Source organism: Rhipicephalus sanguineus, chromosome 3 (assembly GCF_013339695.2).
Source record: "Rhipicephalus sanguineus isolate Rsan-2018 chromosome 3, BIME_Rsan_1.4, whole genome shotgun sequence".
Classification (NCBI taxonomy): domain Eukaryota; kingdom Metazoa; phylum Arthropoda; class Arachnida; order Ixodida; family Ixodidae; genus Rhipicephalus; species Rhipicephalus sanguineus.
The window spans coordinates 90,260,486-90,281,818 of NC_051178.1; the positions used below are offsets into that span (position 1 = coordinate 90,260,486).

Consider the following 21,333-nt stretch of genomic DNA (forward strand, 5'->3'; position numbering starts at 1 on the left):
GTGATGTGGCGCAGACACTTGCTGACGACGAAGATCTTAACTCTGAGGTAAGATGGCGCCACAGAGGGAATGCTAAACTGCTAATCCGCGAAATTTGTATTCAGGAAGAGCCTCCATCTCTATATTTGTTGTATGCGCAACAAACATCCTATTTCCGCTTTATGTAGCTGAAACATGGAATGTTGTGTCGGCCGAAGAAAATTACCAGAACTACTTGCCAGTTTATTGAAGGAGCACCCAATTCGAAAGTAGAAACAGCTTCAAATAAATTATTGTATACCTGTTCCTTAAAAGTCCATTATTCCAGGCACCTCAACTTGATAGACTAATATTCGATCGAACTATTTCAGTTAATGACACACTTTATTGATATGTACAGAACGTTTTAGTTTCTCCGTATGCTTCTTAGAGTTCGACTTTTACTAGGTATGCCATTAGTATTCGTCACCGCTGGTGTATATTATGGGCGAGGTCGTAATTGCGAGTGAGGTCGTAATTGCGAGTGTGTAGTCTTGCAAAAAGTTCCTATTTTTCGAGTTGAAGTGTCATCGTTCACGAACAAGTGCCTAAAATATTTATAATTAGGTTAAACATCTCCATTGGTAGGAATTACTGCCCGGTGACCCGGTATAACGCAAAAGCAATTTCTTATACCAAAACAGAAGACGCGCCAAGATTATACATAATTGCAGTTCTCATTGACTATTGCAAGCATCTTATTTCGCGCGCATAAGCTCGAATAGAGGTAGCATAAAAGTTTTAAAGCTTTAGATTACAAAATATGCAATACAAAATATGATTTTCGAGACTCGTTAAGAAATGCAACATTTTTGTCATATATTTACACATTTAAAAAAAAAGCGAAGTGCTTTATGACTAGTGACACGAAAGTGTCTTTAAAACAATCACTGCGTAGGGAAATATATTTGGCTGGCAACCTGTTTAGTACAATTTTCTAAAGACATTCTTTATTTAACCTTCCACTTCGCGATTCCTCCGTAAGTCTTGTGAGCCATATGAGCCGGTCACCGTGGTCTTTTGCATGCTACAATAGCCAGCAGAATTTCTGTAAACCGACCTTCACATATAGCCACTCGCTCTTTCTGATTCTCAAGAGTGAGCATGTACCAGGCATACAATAATGCCGTTTGGAGAAGCAGGAAACGATATGATGAAATTGGTTGTATATAGCAGTATTTTTGCATGGTGTTTCGCAAGTGGTGTCTTTTATTTGCATGCGCCTTCAATGACGATCATGTCTAAATTGTTGAGCAAAGTTGCGGGTGAATATGCCCTGATCGATGCTCCAAGTGGGTTTAACTTTGTGAAGACACTGGTTGCTCTTATCAAGGCAGCAGCCCAGCGACATCATCTCGTAGGCAAGGCTTTGGGAAACCTTCCGAAATAAATATAATAAACACTGCGAAGCAACGTGTTCACTAAAAACAAAGTATTGCGTTTAATTTCGTTTCTTTATAGTGCAGCTTTTGACAGCCCACTTCAGTGTCTCACCTCATTATTTTTTGGCAAAAAGGAAGATGTTATTTTTTTGGCAAAAAGAAAAAAGACGCCAGGCCTGCGCTGAAACCGCAGCACAGTCACAGCGAAAGCTGGAAGAGCGGCGTTTCTAGAGCCCGTTGTAAGCGCTCTTGGGGCTACAATACAAGTACACTAGAAAGGTACCCACTACGCCATAAATCACAATTTTTGTCAAGTTGGGAAGCACCTACTAAGCCATTATTTGTCATTCTGCAGAGAAGCGAGGCACCAGCTACACGTCTGTAGGCATTATGTGCACTTTGTTGACGCGACGACTGATGACGATGAAGAATTATGGCTCAGCCCTTTGTAATGGGGTGGAAGCTTTAAACGGCCCACCAGTTATGTAATTTGCATTGGGTGACGCCTGGTCGCTATTTCCCTCTCCCGTCATGCTGTATACCATACGTTGACGTGGGAGAGAGACGGGGGGGGGGGGGCGAAGAACTTTACTGAGATCCCGAGGAAATGGATCATGCGCTTATGGGCTTCCTTGGCAACCAATACAAGTGCACTTGCGAGGAACCGACTACGCTATAAATCATTGTAATTTTACTGAGACCCCGAGGAAATGGATCATGCGCTTATGGGCTTCCTTGGCAACCAATACAAGTGCACTTGCGAGGAACTCACTACGCTATAAATTATTGTGATTTTTGAGAAGTAGGGCAGCAGGCACTGTGCCATTTTTCGTCATTCTACGGAGAGCCGCGGTACCTGCTAAACGCATGTAAGGCATTATGCGCACTTTGTTGATGCTGTGCCTGATGACGACGAAGAATTATGGCAGAGCCCTGTAATGGGTTGGAAGCAAGGAGGTTTAAACCTCCTTGGTTGGAAGCATTCAACAACCTACTCGTTGCGCAATTCACATTGTGTGACGCCTGGTTACAGAATTCGCGTTGTGTGGCGCTTGGTGCTTATTTTACTCTTCTACCACGCTATATTGCATGTGCTAATGTGGTTCCTTCCCGACATGAAGCCTGTATAGGACCTTTTTGCAACGCAGTTTCAAGCACCGGCATGGCTCAGAGGTTGAATACTGGGCTCCCACGCAGAGGGCGCAGGTTCGAACCTCGTTCCATCCTGGAATTTTTTTCTTATTTCGTTTTTTTCTTATTTCGAGCGATACTGGTTACGGACACCGGCGGCGGCGGCGGCGGCGGACAACTACGGCACCAAAAACGGCCGGTGAAATGATCTCATAACAGCTTTCGCTGTAAAAATGGACGAGCAGACCAGCGGAAGAGGTCTTTCTTCGTCAACCACTTTTCGATTTTTCCCGCTGCCGGACTTGTAGAAATGAAGCAGCCAAGGTAACCTCAACCTCTAGATAGCAAGTTTATTACACCAGAACAGAAGAGAAATACAATGCTGCTTAAAAGGAAACTAAAGGCATAGAACGCTTCATGTCAGAGTGAAAACTGATGGTTTGAGAATGCATAGAAAGTCAATATTACTCAGAGAACGCTTTTGTAATCAAGACGCTAAGGCAAATGTATGGAAGGTGGAGCACAACCAGTGGGACATTCAGCATAAGCCGATGATGTAGATGGCCTCAGTACAATTCGTCGTAAGTACTCAATCTGGCCATGATAAAAGCGAACATTTCAGTGCACTGCGGGACGGAATAAAATGCAAATTGTCCATTTCTGTCTTATTATCGGAACAAATAACTTCTTGACGTCACCACTGACCAATACACGAACTCTGATTTGGATGGGCTGTGCTTCGCTGCGCCGGGTGTTAGGCAGTAAAGGGTGGGCATGGCCAATATTACGTCACAAGCCTGTTTTAGTATCCGTGCGGTTAGAATGCGATAAAAGTGTGCAAACCAGTAAAACATGGCATCATTTCAAACTAAGCATTTCCGCGGAAATTAAGAACCACGAGGTTTCTGGAACGCTATTGTAAGAATTAACGTTGACATGACCTACCTTTGTTGTATACATTAGCCGAAACTTCCTGCATCAAGTAGGTGGTGACACCAGGATAGCGCGTCGCTGACCATTCAAAGGTAGCGTATGTGTTTCGTGCGTCCAATGTTCCGCACTAAACATTGTCCGAGCCAGCATCACAACTCTCGGCACTCTCTTCATCAAAACGGAGATTGACTCAGCCAGTTCTGCGTGAACGATGAGCAGTGTACCCGATTCGTTTGTCGTTACTATTAAACGAGACGCCCGAAACGAGCCTCGCTGACGCCCACGCTAGAATCGATGTTCCCGCCGGCCGAGAAGTATCTAAGCGTTGTGGCCCAGAGCACCTCGCCATTTGCGCCGCCGAAGCAGTCACCGTCGCCACCGAAACATGCGTGCATGCCTTCAGTAATTTTTCCCCCTCGCATGTCAGAAATACAAAACACCTAAAGAGCTGCGCTGAAGTTTCGTATCGCGGTGTATCCTAACCATGGGCGATTTTTCACATAATCGAAATATGTTTTCTCAATATCTACATTATAGGAGCCAGCAACAGCGATAGTTGGGCGCAGGTACAAGTCTATAGGGTGTGTACAAACTCTTAGTGCAGTTAATACATTCCTTACAAAGTCTGGGTGGAGTGTCTTGGGTGCACGAATATTGGAGTTCAGAACAACAATTATCGTCGTGGGCGAGAAAAACATTAGGCGCGTCAATTAGACTACGTTGCCTGACTGTTGTCCTTGTAAAATATTGCAGGGTTTCCGCACGATTAGGTCGCAGTTCTGCTTCTGGTATAACAGTTCGAAGGCACACAGAATGCATAGAATGCAGTGATGAAAATAATGTCCAAACACAGCGCGTACAATACATGATGTGCATAAAAAGATCGTTCGTTGGAAAGAAAGTAGAAATCATCTAGACTATCAACGCCAAATGCGATGGGGCAGGGACCCCACCAAGCAGTTTACCTATTCGGCCGCTCGAGTAGGAGCCATGAAATGTTCTACATAGAGAAAGTGCACACAGGAAGAAAAATAAGGTCGTTGATGGCTGACATCTCGCATGTTACATTGCTTCATTTCGCTTGTGGTATCACCTGGTACAAGCACTGTCCTCAGGGGTATAAAGCTCGAAGTTATGGTCTAGAAGTCATCATGTCAGTTTAAAAGAGCATAGCATTCGCGTGACAAGGTACTGCAAGCCTCCAGGGCAACTGCTGTCGTTTAAAAGAACAGAATATGAAACATGAATTACACCAGTGCTAGTCTGAACGAAATTTCAACTGCCACCCCACAGTTACGTGCGGCAGGTTTTAAATTTTCATTGTCGACTTTGCACGTGGTCATACTGAGTGGCGCGAAAACACGCAAAAAAACATTATGCAACCTGGATGCCCCATTTGAGTATGTCTTTCATAGCGCTATCCCCTGATGTTCGGGAAACTTTCGGTCCCCTTCGGTAGAATTCGGAGTGAAAGTAGTGTGTTCTGTAGTGGGTCTTGCAATCTTGATAGTGCATTCTTGATAGCCCATACCAACAAAAAATCGCTCTACTTCAATGAGCTTAATAAATTATTTTCATTAATTATGTTGAAAGTTAGTTGGCGGTTATATTTACTAAACTTATGCTCCCATAGCCTATGTATCCGAAGCAACGCTTAACTTGAACCATTGCCTCTTTTGATGCTGGTTTTTATTTTTTATTGGGGTGTCATTGCATTCGTGCTACAATCATAAGGCGTTTTCGAGAAAGGTCATCGCGTCGGCGAAAGGCTGAGATAACTTCGTGTCCAATTCCGAGAGCCAGCGATATCCGGTCCACTTTCGGACCAAAGGAAACGATCGAACAGCGCACCTGTATGCACGAGTTCTAGCCAAGTACAAGGACGAAAAGTGTTCCTTTATATTAGAAGCATTTCGTATTAAAAAAAACATTGAAATCATCATTTTAGCTTTTTCGCTTTGACAAGGAAGGAACGCTACTGCCTCAATGGATTATCTGTCTGTCAAGCCTATTAGATCTGCCATCCTAAGCATGTGTCACATTTCACGCTTAGCGGCCTGTTGGCGCTTGTTTATAAAACCTGTACATATCTTCCCCCACAATTTATCATGAACTCAAAAATCATTTGAAGACCAGCATCTTACCTGTCCTGTGCCTCTGCCCTTCTGTAATTTTAAATGGGAAGGACTTCTTAGCGAACCCCAGGCACGCTGAGCGTTTCTGTAAACGTATCAATCTCTCTAGCCGCCTACGTCTGGGTGCTGTCATGATCGCCTCGTTAACTTAGTGTAGACCAAAATTGGCATGACAGGGTAAGAGGACTTGACGAATATTACTTTCTGGCCATGATATGAATAACGTGAAAATCTTGTCGCGTACGTCATCAAACCCTTTCCTCACGACACGTGTGGCACATACCCGTCTACCACGGGCCGCGGTGTACGGCTGTGCGCCACAGGTGATTGACAGGAACAGGCGATTGACTCAAGAATAGCGAAAACAGACATAGGTAATTTGAATGCGAGTGCGTTAAAAAACCGGCATCGGCAGCGATGAGCCGATGAGAATAATAAAAATCAGGATCACAGCAGGAATCGAACCCAAGTATTATGCGCGGCCGTCAGGTATTCTACCACAGAGGCACACCAGGTCTAGAAACTGCTTCGGAAAAACACCCTTTGCAGGCGTAATGTCGGTGCAACGGCAACTATGGTTGCGGTGCTGGCTATATAATTTTATAACAAATCAATAAAAGCTACATATGTACTCTTACAATGCAAGCGTCATGTCAGGTTAAGACCTATGGTTCCTGTGCTGGCTCCGCTTTTATAGCAGTCAAATAAATATAACATTTGTATTTCTATGACTCAGCAAGCCAAATTCAAGCTTCTCTCTACCCCGAATGAATACGCTATCAAATAATACGTATGATATTCACATCATCGAGCCGTAAAGTACACTTCGTTTAGATAATACTGACATATGTGCTCTAACGTCAGTGATCCCAGGACGTCCGACCATACGTTACCCTTAAAACGACAGGGTAGTTGACGTGCCTGGTAAGCCCACGATGTGCACGCAACTACTACACGTACTAAAAACATGTCGATCCACCTCTAACGCGTGGCTCAAAGCCAAACGATGCAGCACAGAACTACTCGCTGACTGCTTCGCATGATACCGATTGCCACAAGGCGTGGGATCTGCAGAATTTTTTCAGTTCTTTTTGAACGCTGGAAATGCATGAAACGAAAGCTTCGCAGGGTTTCAAAACCTTCGAATCTCAAATTGCAGCCTACGCCCTTATTGTGCCGGTAAAGCCTGAACAATTCAACCAACAAGTTCTGACCTGCCGTTCCAACCAAAAAAAATAAATTGCGCAAAGGTATGAGGTAACCCCCCCACCCGCTCAAAAGAAAAGCCCAAACTCAAAAGCCCGTAGAAACCCAAGTCTCTAGGCAAGATGTCGCACAACAACCAAGCAGGTTAGACAACATTGAAAAGAAGGTAGATCAAATAATCCCCACGATCCAATCGCTAGTCGAGGCCACCACAAAGGCGTCCATAGATATTGCAGCACTCACCACCAGGGTCGAAGCGATAGAACGATGCAACAATAGTGAAAGGACAATGACACCTACTGTGGCTGCGGTAGCAACTTTCCAGCAGCGGCATCAGCAACAACGCCCCTCAGATAGTGCGGCGGGAGCAATGCCAATAGCCATTCTATGTCAACCTAAATTTACTCCTCCGTCACACTAAACATAAGATATGGGCTGACGATGTAAGGGACAGTTGAAAATATGGCAATGGGATTGTAGGGTATACGGGGCAAAAAGGTGCGTTCTCCAACAATATGTCAAACAGGGCAATATACCGGATGTTATTTTGCTCCAGGAAACGCATGGCCTCGCCAAACTGGCGGGCTACCACTCTATAGGCACCAGCCGGGGCGACAATGATATAATTCTCACGACGTTAGTTAAAAGAGAACTAACGGTCAAAACCCATGACCTTGGCGTAGAACACGATCACATCATGATTGAAGTCATTCCTAAATATTTAGGGGCGAAAAGTATTTTTATTCTGAACGTATACAGAACCCCCCAAATTAGAGACAAAAATTCCGTATACTTTTCAAGAAAGCGGTAGTGGGGGCGGGAGACACTCCGCTTTTAATGGGAGGAGACTTCAACTCTCCACACGAAGCGTGGGGCTACGGCTTCACATCTACTAAAGGTAAATATCTATGGCAGAGTATGCAAAACGAGAACTTAACGTTAATCACTGAGCCCAATACCCACATGAGCATAGGCCCTAGCGTCCAAAGTGACACGACCTCGGATCTCACTATGACCGAAAACGTCACAGGAGTGACGTGGCATAACACGTTCGACAATTTTGGTAGTGACCACAGAATTCTAGTAACGCACATCCAGCGTGAAAACGACGAAACTCAGTCATCCCATCGAACAAAACGCCTAGATGACTGGGACAAACTCAGGGAGATAAGACGACAGTCGACTTCCCATCCACATCGAACATTAGGAGCTGGTGTGAAAACGTAATAAGCAGCGTCAGGCAGGCCACGCAGGTAGTGGAGGCGGACACTCCCCTCGACAGGCTGGACAGTAAGCTTATACACCTATGGCAGGCGAAAGAATCGCTCCAAGCGAGATGGAGGAAGCAGAGATACCAAAAAGGGTTACGGAAAAAGATCGACCAACAAAACATGGACATTGAGGCGTATTGCTGGCAATTAAACGAGCACTAATGGGAACAGATATGCAGAAACATGGACAGGCAGCTCGGCGCTTGCCAGGCGTGGAATTTGCTTAGATTCGTTCTCGACCCGACAAACATCAAAACGGAACAGATGCACACCATTCGCAAATTAACGCACGATCTCAAGGGAAATGAGGGCCAGTTAATCGAGGATCTAAAGGCCATATACGTTGCACCGACCCCGCCCGTGCGACACCCAGATTACTCGGAAGGCGCCAATCCAAAGCTAGACCAGAAATTCACCACGGCAGAAATCAGGGCAGTATTTCACAAGCTAAACCTTAAATCGGCACCGATGAAGGACGGCGTAACCAACCGCGTGCTCCGAAATCTCCACGAGGATTCGATATAATTCTTAACTGAGTATATCAATGAGTGTTGTTATAGCGGAGAGATACCCGAGGCATGGAAAGAAGCCAAAACGATTCTAATACCTAAACCGGGAAAACCCATCAACTGTACAAACCTCCGACCCATCTCGCTCACGTTGTGCGTGGGGAAGGTAATGGAGCATGCCTTTCTCAATAGAGTAAACAACTACCTTGAGGACGGTGGTCACTAGCCAGATACAATTCTAGGCTTTCGACGACATTTATCTACGCAGGGTGCCATGCTGCAGCTTAAGCACCAAATCGTCGACAATAAATCCAGATCCACCTGGGCCATCCTCGAAGTGGATCTCTAAAAAGCTTTCGATAACGCAGCACATGGCGCGATTCTAGGTTGAGTCTCGGGTCTCATCAGGGAAGAGAAAGCGTACAATTATGTCAGAAACTTCCTGTCAAAGAGGAAAATGAGGATCTCCACAGGGGATGTTAAATCAGGTCTCTACGAGTTTGGCAGTAACGGAACGCCTCATGGATCCGTGATCTCGGCTATGCTATTCAATTTCATAATGATAGCTGACATCCATCTATGCAGATGATATCACCATCTGGATAGGCGACGGTAGCGAAGGCTACATGGAGCAGAGGCTGCAAGAAGCCGTAGCCACAATCAGAGTTACCTAGATAGCACGGGTCTTCGATGCTCGCCAGAAAAATTGGAACTTCTTTTGTATAGACCGACGCTCAAAGGGAGGCCACCAAAATTTTACGTAGCCAGCCGCCAGTAAGAAGAGCTGAGAGTCTACACGGCCGATGGCAAAAGTACACCCATAGTCTAGCATATACGGATCCTCGGAGTAATCATTTGAGTCGAACGGAGCCAACGGGAAAACCGTCCACAAGCTAGAAACTAATGTCGCTATCGCAATGGGGCTAGTGCGCTGAGTTACAGACAGACACTGAGGCATGGGGGAAACCAGCGTCATGCGCCTAATACAGGTGTTTGTAATTAGCCACATTGCACACGTAGCGGCCTTCCATAATTCGTACAAAGCGGAAAACAAAAAAATCAATGCCCTTATCAGGAAAGTGTACAAGCAGGCCTTAGGCGTACCAGAATATGCGAGCACGGAACTATTATTGAAACTAGGCGTTGAGAACACGCTAGACGAGATTGCCGAAGCCCAGCGCGCCTCGCAGTTAGAAAGGCTGTCCGCGTCGAAAACTGGCAGAAACATATTGACGAAGTTGGGTATTACATACCACGTTCAGCACGGAGAGAAACGAGACATTCCCAACCAAACCCGCACCAAAATCGTGATAAATCAGCTCACTACAAACATGAACCCCACCACCAACGCAGAACGCAGACGCCACAGAGCAAAAGTGCTGCTCAAGATACACGGTACGAGTGAAACATTCCTGTTTGCAGATGCGAGCCCATACGCCAAGCAGAGAGCACATGCTGCAGCAGCTGTAGACGTGACTGGAAAATTTATTAGCGCATGTACTGTCTTAGCTACAAGAATAGAGGAAGCTGAAGAGGTGGCCATTGTCATGGCCCTCACCTCCACTAGGCACAGCTTCATTCTGAGGGATTCCCAAGCCGCGATCAGGAATTTTGCGCAAGGACGTATTTCGCAACATGCCCGGAGAAGTCTAACCCAGAGCCAGGAATTGACGTGTTCAGAGGAACCTAGATATTTAGTTTGGTTTCCGGCACAGACAAACACAGCCACCTACAACCCGACCGAAGCGGTCCACGCGCTGTCGCGAGTACTAACCCGCCGCTCAGCCGAAGGGGCACCCTCGTCGGGAGATGTTGTTGCCGGAAACGAACTACTAATAAACGACAGAATAACCAGCTATGCAGAATGCACAAATTACTACCGAGACTTGAGGCGGATGTTTCCTCCGCCTCACCCAAAATTAGATTGAAAAGAGGCGACAGAGTGGCGCACACTGGACACCAATTCTTATCCCAACCCTGTTCACTTACAGAGGATGTTCCCAGAGATATACACAGACTCAATATGTGAAGCATGTAAAATAGCAGAGGCCTCCCTAAGCCACATGCTATTGGGCTGTCCCAATCAGCGAACAGGCTCCCCAGAACCTCTCCGGGAGCGATGACGGAAAACGCTGCTCACCTCCGATCTACAGTGCTAAACCTGGGCTATCCAGTAGGCCAGTGAGGCTAGTAGAACACGAGGTCTTCCATCCTCTATCTGAGCGGTCTCGCCCGGACCAGCAACTAGCCGGATCTCGCAATAAAGTTGTTTCATTCATTCAAGGTTCATAGCTGTGCTGCGCTCGGTAGTTAGAAGACGCTGGTTCAATTCCTATCGACGGTGGCCGCATTTACATGGGAACAAAATGAAAACGCCAATATATATAGAATTAGTTGCACTATCAAAAATCTGAGTAGTGAAGCTATTCCGGAGTCCGCCGGAATAGCGGGAGTTATTCCGTAAGTCCGAACGAATAGTCTGGAACGCCGGAATACCCGTTTAATGTCCGAAAGCCACCTTATGACATTGAGAGAGGCCGCAATAGAGGCTACCGAAAATTTCGACCATAAATAAATAGTTTGTTTTATAATCCGTAATGACGCACCATAAACTGTTGCTGTCTTTTTTTTGTTTCAGCCAATGCGCACACTTTTCCCGAAGAAGGATCAGGCGCTGAGGCAGTGTTCGAGAGCGCTGCTCAACAGGCCGTTTGTCTGGGCGATATCCTTCGTGACGGAGCAGAAATGCTAGAAGTGGATGAATAATTGAGCGCTGGGGTATGTAACAAAACCAGAGTTATTGTCGGCTTTTTTATGAATATCACAGTTTTCATAAACAAACGCTGATTTTTAGTAGCATGTTTCTTTGATACATAATACTAATAGCTTCCCTCGAAGGTTGAGTTATCTGCCTCTTAAAACTGTTACACGTCTTTGCAATGCCGGTCGATGGAGCCCTTTCTCGCTATGCAGGTTAACCTTTCTTCGAATATGAGAGCATTCTATTGAGAAAGCTGTTAACATAGAGCCCTTATCATGCAAGCCTTTCATTAAAATAGTATTTTATAACGAAGGTCATTCCGCTTGTTTAAATACTTCTCATTCGGCAAAATATAGCGCGACTGAGAGTGTTTTCTTTTTAAAAAAAGAGCGCCTACCTATATAACTTACAATAAAACACTAAAAAATATGCAGTGCCTTCTAGACATGACGCTTTTGCTTTATTAACGGTTGCATGGCAATATATTGAACTATGCAGAAAATATTCCATCGCTTTGAAAATGCAAAATTCTGTGCACGCCAGAACAGTGTAGTAAAAGTTATATTTAAAGGACTACTAAGTGCTTGTTGATGCTTTTACGAATGATGAAGCACGATTGTTCATTTAACAAGCAAAAACTGAATTATGTGGCCTTTTTTTCCCACCTAAGCCGAATATTTATTTTCTTACGAAGTAAAGTAATTCTTCCTCGCCGTACCATTCAGTAAATTGGCAGGTCGCGCTTCGTAATGAAACACTATGAGAAACGTTGAAAACAGTGCCGGCTTTTTCAGATTGTGTGGGTGTAGGTCTGTTCAAATAAGAAGTACAAGAAACCACTTTATCACAAACTGTACTTATTGTGATTTGATTTTTATTCTAGCTAACCAGTTTCTTCGGTTATTTCAGAGCGACAACTACTACTTGCGCATTCCGTGGGCCAAAGCAAAGGAAGCCGTGAAAACGCCGCCGAGAAGTTGAAAGTATCCGTAATAGGAGCATACAAGGATGCCAAGGACAACAACGAGAAAGCCGCCAAGGAAGCCCATGTGAAGCTCAAGCAAAAGACAGTTGAGATCATGCAAAATATCATAAGAGAGATAACGGGCGAATATTCTCTTCAACCTGGGGAGCGCATCCCGAGCATATTCAAGCTGATCGTCGATGTCCTGAAAGCAGAGCCGAGCGAGTTGCGGAGAAGGGCAAGGCTTTGCAAAAACTTCTGAACTGAAGGAAATAAAGCAGCGGGTAAATGTTTGCAGCAAAAGAAAATTGTGTTGAATTTGTTTGTCCGAAGACCCGAAAATCCGACACGTGGCTGCCAGGCAGCCGAGCTCACTGCTCCTGTGCTCATATGCTAGGAAAAGCCCAGGCTCAAAAGTCTGTTTGTGGAGCGTATATGCGAGCGGCAAGGGGGACGTCGATATCATTCTCTACTTTGCAATTATTGGTGCTAATAGATGAAGCGGTACATGACGTTGACAACACAATACAGGTTAATTAGATAATTTATGGACAAGTCGCGATCATCAGATATGACCACAAGAAAGAGAGGGATAGCGAATCATTCTTAAAGGATGGATACGAAGAAAATCGCTAAGGAGTGTTTACGAATACTGCATAAAAGCGATTAATGCAGGAAATTTGTGCCGTAATGTCCGACAGGATATCTAAAATATCAGTACCGAAAAAGCGCTTACGCTCTACAGGAACAGGTTGATATATATGTTTGGGGTTCTTTAGAGTGCGGTATGTTTGTGGCGCACATAAACCATTCATCAATACCAAGAACGAGTATTTATTATACCATATGACGTACGGCATGCACACTGCTTTTCTCTTGAGTGTTCTCATTATGCCGCCTTGCCCCACATTACGAACGGGCCTTATTACTTAGCGGGCAACAACTCCAGCCGCTGAATAGAGATGCTGTTTCAGTTGAGATGCCTTGGTTAGGTAATGTTCTTCACTATGTCACCGTTTGTGTGCTCTGTAGCTTTCTTAAGCTGTGTCAGAGAATGGTTAAAGCGGATAAGATAAAGGATAAGCGTTAGAAAAGCTGTCTAACCGCAGCTGAGTGAAGCAGTTGGAATTCAAGTTTGCCGTCTTGAGCCTCTTCCATCATTTCTTCTTTTTGTCGCCTAATCAGTTCCCTATCTGGACCGAATACGCAATTTTTCGATATTACTTTCCTGGCCAAGCGCACTCTCTTACATTGTAGAGGAGATTCAGAAACAAACACTCGCATTTCCTGTCGCAGTGTAACTGGTGCTTCGCGAAATTTGCTGGCGTTTGAAGAAAGCTCGCAAAAAATGCGATACGAAACAACGTGACGGCCCTCATGCGCTTTCTAATTTCAGAATGGTGAACTGGTCAACCATAGTTCGAGCGAATCAACCGCGGGGAAGCGTTATCACACTTCATTTTAGAGTATTTTTTCTCCTACGGTATTACCCAATTGTTCGATCTGAGGGATGCTCTCAAGGACGAAATAAGGGTGGTAATAATTAGCGATATGTAGCTTCAGCTGCCTCTCTGGTAATTTTCGATTTCTTTATTAGCGCTATTACTCTTTCTTCTTTATTTCATATTTGAGGCGTCGAGACGATTTGTCCAAGTTCTCCGTATCAGCTGCCACATGAGGTCACATCTTTCCACACCTCAGTAATATGTAGGTAGAGGTTCCTTTGTTGCACAAAAATAACCAATGGCTTATCGTATAGAGTATCTGGAATCCCAGAGGTCATTCTTTGCAATCTGCGCACGAGTCGAGATTTTGCTTTTACGTGATTGCATCTGCAGAACGAAGAGCATTTTGCCTCCCAGCACAACGAACAATGCTCCTCCCCATCTCAAGACAAGTGGGGAGTTCAATGCTAGCTAATTATCTACCATTGACCTTGTCATAGAAGCATACCTGTCAAGCGACGAGGAAAATAGGTCACCTAGATTAGAGAGTATAAAAGCGACTTTTGTGACTTGTGACACACAGAGCTCAGCTCGAAACATCGGTGGAAGTTTCCCGCAGACTACTGGATATTTGGTAAGTGGAATAGCGATTACTGTGCTTGATATTTGTGGACAGTTGGAATCATATTCATATTGAATATAACCTTTATGAAATATATAGTATTTGGCAGTGAAAGGTCAAAGTATTGCCAAAGATCACCGTACTAGTGTTACTGCGTTCACCGTTCAATCTCTGCTGTGATATGGGAAATGAAAAGTGAGTAGAATTGAACTGCACTTGCCAGATTCGGCAGTCAGACGCTTGTAAAGGCGCTCAGAACAGACGCTTTAAATGTGCCTCAAAAATGTCTAGGGCTCTATTGCAATGACTCACACTCTTCGCCATGAACCATAAAGTTTTGCTAGTGAAGTGGCATTATTATTTTACATACGTCAGTAGTAAATGTTCCCGACAATCAATTGATTTTATATGAAAGGACTTCAAGGCATGCCAGTGAGGCGAAGTGCACGATGACCACAAAAAAATGAGATGTAACAATCGTTCTCTTTATACGACATCTTTTGGGAATGATAGGTACGGTGTATTATTGCGTGCAAGGCTAGTGATCCTTGTATAGAAAACTTCTTGCTTGGGATGGCGAATCGTAGGCTTGCTTGAATTGGACGTAACAGGAAATAACAGTATTAGAGGAATGAGAGAGAAGTGCTATTACAGCATCCCACTTGACACATTTTGGGACAGTGATATAGGTAGATTTTCTTTAAATTTACGAATCCCTTTCAAATAAAAACATTTTTAGGAATAACGTAATTTCTAAAAATAAGGTTAATCGCCTTGAGAATGTTGTTTGAACAATTCCGCGAATTCATACCGGTTCTGGCAGGTAATCATAGATCACAGTGTTTCTCAATCTATAAAAATAAATTTTTTTACTTCTGTTTCAGTCACCATGAGGCAGCTTATCGCAGGAATTTTTCTCGTGGCCTTTCTCGCTATTACAGGTACGTAGGAGGAAGTGTTCGTCGCACTGCCAAATACTACACATGCAATATCAATGCGAATATCTATCACCATCATGTATTGCATTCAAATACAAGTCACTCAATATTTGTACTTACGTCATAACCACGCCTGTAGGTGTTTACTTTGAAAATTTCGGGTCGTAAGTAAATCAGTGAACGGTACACTTCGTTGTGTATAACTGTTTGCAAGGTGTTCGCTATTTCTTGAGTGCCTGTGATTTGCAGGCATGTACGCTCTCATTCTGAAGGTTTCCGCTCCGTAACGTGAGGAGCATGTTCTCCGGCTATCTAAACTGTATAATACATTGATGAAAAATAAAGCCATTTAGCTATCCAAAACAAATTCGGTCTCGCAATTCTGTTAAATGTTATTTCATTTTGGTTTCTACTAAACATGACATGTAATATTACGGATTGCTAGCTCCTGTTTTTACGCAGAACTTAGGGTATGATTGTTGTGTGCCATATGCAGCATCGACTTACGGGACAACGCTCTCCGCTGGCCACGTCTTGCTGAGAGTTTCTTTGCTACCCAAGGCGCTTAGTATTTTCAAGTTGGACAATTTGAGCACCATGAGCAAATGTTCCTCCAGAGAATATCAAAGGTGAAGCGCGAAAATTCGTTCTTGTTTTTTTTTTAGCGAATGCACAAACACTTGGAGAGGAAGACTCAAGCGTTGATGTAGTGTTCGAGAGCGCGGCTCAAGAGGCCGTTCATCTGAGTGAAATTCTTCGCGACGTGGCGCAGACACTTGCTGACGACGAAGATCTGAACTCTGAGGTAAGATGGTGCAAACACAGGGAAGGCTAAACTGCCAAGCTGCGAAATTTCTATTCAGGAAGGGCTTCAATCTCTAGATTGCTTGTGTACGAGTGCAACAAACATCATATTTGCGCCTTAAGTCGCTGAAACATAGAATGCTGTGTCGGCCCAAGAAAATTACCAGAACTACTAGCCATTTTATAGAAGGAGCACCCAATTCGTACATGCAAAAAGCTTGAAATAAATTATTGTACACTTGCTCCTTAAAAGTTCATTATTTCAGGCACCTCAACTTGATAGACTAATATTCTATGAAACTGTTTTCAGGTAATCATACACTTTATTTATATCTACAGACAAGGGCGTCCGCAGGACTTTTTTCAGGGGGGGGGGGCAACCGCTGGGGGGAGGGTATGGTAGGTTAGCACTAAAAAGGCACTATTTTCCGTCATAAGAATCGGATTAACACGAAAGTAAAGCGTGCCCTTACAGAAGTAACTGAATGTTTACTATACATTGATATAAGAGAGTTTGCACAATGTATATTGATGTCTGGCAGCTGTGGCACCGTTTAACGTGTATGCACCCACTTTGATGATTGGTGGTACATCTCCATCCCGACGACTAACGTCCATGCTGATAGAATAAACAAACCCTTGTGGTTGCTGTAGTAGTTAACAGTGAAAGCGTAATCATAGAACGAGGTGTGATAACCAGAAGAGCGTCGCATATTGGACGCGGAACTTGGTCGCCATTCCGCGGCATGTTAAAATGTGATTGAATACCACTGCCGGACTAGAGGCAAACGAAAAGCGCGTGGTGCCGCCCCAGGTAGCCCGGCCGCGATTTTTTCAGGGGCGAGCGCGTGAGCGGGGAACGCGGTGTTACAGCCAGGTGACACAGGCGTGCGTCGCAGAGCTATTTTTGGTTTGGATTAGCATGATGCTATGAGCGATAGGCCGACGCTTTTACGACGCTTGAGCGAAGGTCACCACCTCGCGGTGTGTTAAGGCATTGACAAAATTGAACTTCTATTGCAAACGCGCCGAATGGGACAGACGTGTACCGCGGCGGGGTGGTGTTGCCCAGAGGGCAACACCACCCCGCCGGCCTGGAGAGTGGTAGATATTAAAGGCGCGTTTGTAAAGCCGCTGGAGTCTGTGACCGTGGCGCAGTGGATAGCGTGCCCGGCAACTGTTGTTGCGGACAGAGCGGTCGTGGGTTCGATGCCCGTTGACGGAACATTTTTCTTTGCCATCTTATCGTGTATATTTTTTCGACGTCATTTCAGTGACGGAAAAACGTCACTGTAATCTTGGTGGACCCCGGCATAAAACACTTTCGTGTTAAGAGACAGAGGAAAGAGTCAGAGGGGCACCAAACTACGAACTGTTTATTGCCGGCAAAGATTGGAAACCAAGAAAGCGTATACGCATGCGCAGTGGCATGAAACTGTGACGTCAGCATGTCAATACGTAAGCTGTCCTTAAAAAAGATCTCTCAGATTGGTACGATACAAATGATGTGCCACTGACACAGGCGGACCCATTCCTTGAAATATGAAACGCTTCTAAAAGTTATCTCGCCGTTTGGTCTCTGCTCTTGCCAACAATCTTAGCTTGCTCGAAACGTGGCGTACATGAGCATGCCTTAACATGCACCGGAAGATGCGCACCATCACTTTTACCAATAGTATTGGCCAAAGAAGACTCCCATAGGAAGAAAGCTTGATTGTGCTTTCAAGGGGGACGAATAAAGCTATTGATTTTTCTTTGCTCTGTGTTACTGGTCCGGCCTTAAACTGGGCCTAAACTTTAAGGTGGTGGTCACCTTTAATGATATTTGATTGGCTGATCTTCTGATGGCATTTTTGAATAACCGTCGCAACTGGCTTGTTAACAACCTTTCTCTTTTTTTTCTAACGCGAGCAAAATCTCGATAGCCAGTACAGTCTGTGCTGAAGCTCCATGCAAACCCTGTACCACGGCTGTACGTAGGCTCTAACCAAATGAAAAATGAGTACAGTAGGTACTGCAAAGTTTGTCCTTTTTTCTAAATTAATTTCTGCTTCTGAATATATAAATATATCCTCCGTCGTCAGTGTCGTCACTTCCTACGAGTACTCATCATGTCTCCTTCATACACGCTGTACTTCATGGTTCTTTTATGAGGGTTTGGACACATTCCTAAAAAACTAACATCCACATGCAGTAGTATTTTATTTTGAAATGTTAGCGATGCGTATGACATTGCCGCAACATTAACTAAACATGTAAGCAACATAAATACATGACTCCCGAAAATGGTAAGGCGATTTAATTTGCATGAGCATGAAGGCCCGCTGTTGTGAAGTATATTCGACGCCTTATAAGAACCAACAACAAGGGCAATACTTGAGCTCCGCAACAAAGCACAGCATGCAACTTGTACAAGCCCACAAGCTTGCTGAGTGACCGATATAAAAGCATTGTTTGGGAGCTTGGGTGGTGAGAGGCGCGACGCCATGGGATATTGTTAGTCTTTTAACGAAGTGTAGCGGTAACGATTTCTTGCTAAATGTAGCCTTCAATTTTGTGAGAACTGAAGTTCTTGTGTCAGACTGCGTACATCTCTTAGTTCAGGAAAAGAAAACATGAAACTTGTATCTCAGAATTATTCGCTATCTTCAATAGCCATCCCAGGCACAAATATTTATTTTAGCGTAACAGTTCCGGCTGGCGGTCCAGCCGTCTTCGGAGGATGTAATTGAAATGACATGGCCCAACCTGCTGCACCAGGGCCGCCTGCCCAGTTTGGGTGCCAAACGAGAATTTCAAAAAAGAAAAAAAAAAGAAAAGAAAGGAAGAAAGAGAGAATTAACCAAGGCAGCAACTGCGACAATTGCTTTGTTGGGGCATTCGTCAACAGCTGCAGAACGAGGAAAGGAAAGAACAGCGGTAGGAAAGACGCAAAGCCGCCGGAGGCGGGCCAGTTGGGCGGTTTATCCCTGTCTTATCTTCGCACTGTAGATAAAATGGCGGCCTGAGCAAGCGACCAAGGAAAGGGGAAAAGAGAATTGTCGCTTCTACAGATCACACGCATGGTCCAAGTTCACATGGTTCCGCGGTTAGCCTGCGGCGCCGCGCCGTACACACACAAGAAGAGATATATACGACCCGCTCCAGCTTTGGGAAAACTTTGGCAACGATACAAGGCTCAAAGTACCCCCCCCCCTCTCTTTCATATATATATATCCCGAATTCCAGGAGGGGGCAGATGCCCCTCCCCCCCCCCACCTTGCGGACGTCCATGTCTACAGAAAGACGCAGATTCTCCGGATATTTCTTAGACTTCGAGTATTACTAGGTTACTAATTAGTTTCCGTCACCGCTAGTGTATGTTATGGGCGAGGTCGTAATTACGAGTGAGTAGCCTTGGTAAAAGTTCCTATTTTTCGAGAGGATGATTCATCGAACACGAACAAGTGCCTAAAATAATTCTAATTAAATTAAACGTCTCAACTGGTGGGAATAACTGGCCAGCTACCCGGTGTCACGAAAAGATATTCCTTATAGAGAAATAGGACATGCTAAAATTGTACATAACTGCAATTCTCATTGGCCATATTGCAAGCATCTTAATTATTTCGCGCACATAAGCGCGAAAAGAGGTAGCATAAAGTTTTTAGAGCTCTAGATTACAAAATATGCAACACAAGATATAATTTTCGAGACTCGTTGCCCAATACCGCTTATCTTCACAGTTCTCCTGCCAGCTTAGTAAGGCACATGAAGTGGTCGCCAAGGTCTTTTACATGCTGCAATACCCAGCAGAATATCCGTGAATCGGCGGTCACATATAGCCACTCGCTCTCTCTATTTACAAGAGAGAGAATGTTCTAGGTGGGAGCGTAGCCAGCGTGGTGGTGGTGGTGGTGGTGGTGGTGGGGGGGTTACCCCTCCCAAATTTTCAGTTTTGCGTGCGTATATATGCACGTGCACATACCAACGCACGCACGAACATACGTAAAGCATGATGAACCCCCGCCCCCCACCCAGAATAAAATTTATGGCTACGCCCCTGGTACCAGGTATGCAGAAATAATGGCGTTTGAAAAAGCAGGAAACGATCAGTTCAGATAGGGTGTATATAACAGTCTCTACTTGATGTTTCGACAGTGGTGTCTTTTATTTGCATGTGCCTTGAATGATACATATTATGGGCTGTCTTGCAGCTTTTTATAAACCAAATAAAATGTGTGCTTGTCTTCACGAACAAGCCTGCTTCATAAAGATGTGACCATGTAAATGGAGGGCGACGTTTGCCGTAAAATGAATGACAAAAAGCAATAATGCTTTTTCTCTATCTCATAAAAAGATTACAAAGCGCTGTGAAGTGTTAGTAATTTATCGAAAAATAGATTTGCTGATTTTTCATTTAAGCGGTGTCTTTATAGGCGTGCTTTAAATTCTTAACTTAAGCCCAAGCCAAAGCTATTTGAAAATACTGCGCGCTATATTTCATAACAATTTCGTCTAGTTGGTGACATGGTCATAAGTACATGGTAATCAGGAATTGCAGTGAGCTGCATATTACACTTGATATATTAATTTTCGTAGACGCCTGAATCGCCAATTTTATGCTACTTTTCAGACCAATGAATACTTTCTTCGTGCTATTTGGAACAAAACAATGGAAGCCGTGAAAAACGCCACAGAGAAGATGAAGCATTCTGTAAAAGGAGCATACAAAGAAGCCAAGGAGCACCTCAAGAAAGCTGCCATGGAAGCCCAGCAGAAGCTAAAGGAGAAGGCCGCTGAGATTATGTCTAAGTTGTTGAGCAAGGTTGCAGGTGACTATGCCCTGACTGATGCTCAAAGTGGGTTTACCTTTGTGAAGAAACTCATTGACCTCGTCAAGGCAGCAGCCGAGCGACTTCACATGGTGGGCAAGGCGTTGGAAAGCCTTCCGAAATAAGTATAATAAAACTGCGAAGGAACGTATTCTCTTCAAACAAAGCATTGCGTTTAATTTCGTTTCTTTATAGTGCAGCTTTTCACAGCCCATTTAAGCGTCTCGCAACATCGCCGCAACAGAGCGAGTTAATTTTTCTCAAAAGGAAAGATGAAATTGAGCGAACATGTAGCGCAGCGGAGAATAATGACAGTGATAACGAATACAGTAGAAGGAGGAAAACAGAGAGAGATGAAACAGGACTTTCAGGAGAAAAATGGGACCAGTGTCTGAGCTCT

The 21,333-nt window shown here is 44.5% G+C and overlaps 1 protein-coding gene across 1 annotated transcript; it reads left to right on the forward strand.

Moving 5' to 3' along the window:
- Nucleotides 1-14,339: 14,339 nt before the first annotated feature.
- Nucleotides 14,340-21,099, forward strand: LOC119386833 (uncharacterized). The gene is made up of 4 exons (XM_037654098.2): nucleotides 14,340-14,389; nucleotides 15,262-15,318; nucleotides 15,981-16,120; nucleotides 20,735-21,099. Exons 2-4 carry the CDS (start codon nucleotides 15,267-15,269, stop codon nucleotides 21,056-21,058), a joined length of 516 nt encoding a protein of 171 aa, XP_037510026.1. The 5' UTR covers nucleotides 14,340-14,389; nucleotides 15,262-15,266; the 3' UTR covers nucleotides 21,059-21,099.
- Nucleotides 21,100-21,333: the final 234 nt, after the last annotated feature.

Excerpts from the sequence above, each read along its gene's own strand:
- LOC119386833 (XM_037654098.2), top strand. The coding sequence starts at position 15,267 with ATGAGGCAGCTTATCGCAGGAATTTTTCTCGTGGCCTTTCTCGCTATT. Across the intron at positions 15,319-15,980 it reads GGCCTTTCTCGCTATTACAG|CGAATGCACAAACACTTGGA; the intron begins GTACGTAGGAGG and ends TTTTTTTTTTAG. Across the intron at positions 16,121-20,734 it reads ACGAAGATCTGAACTCTGAG|ACCAATGAATACTTTCTTCG; the intron begins GTAAGATGGTGC and ends GCTACTTTTCAG.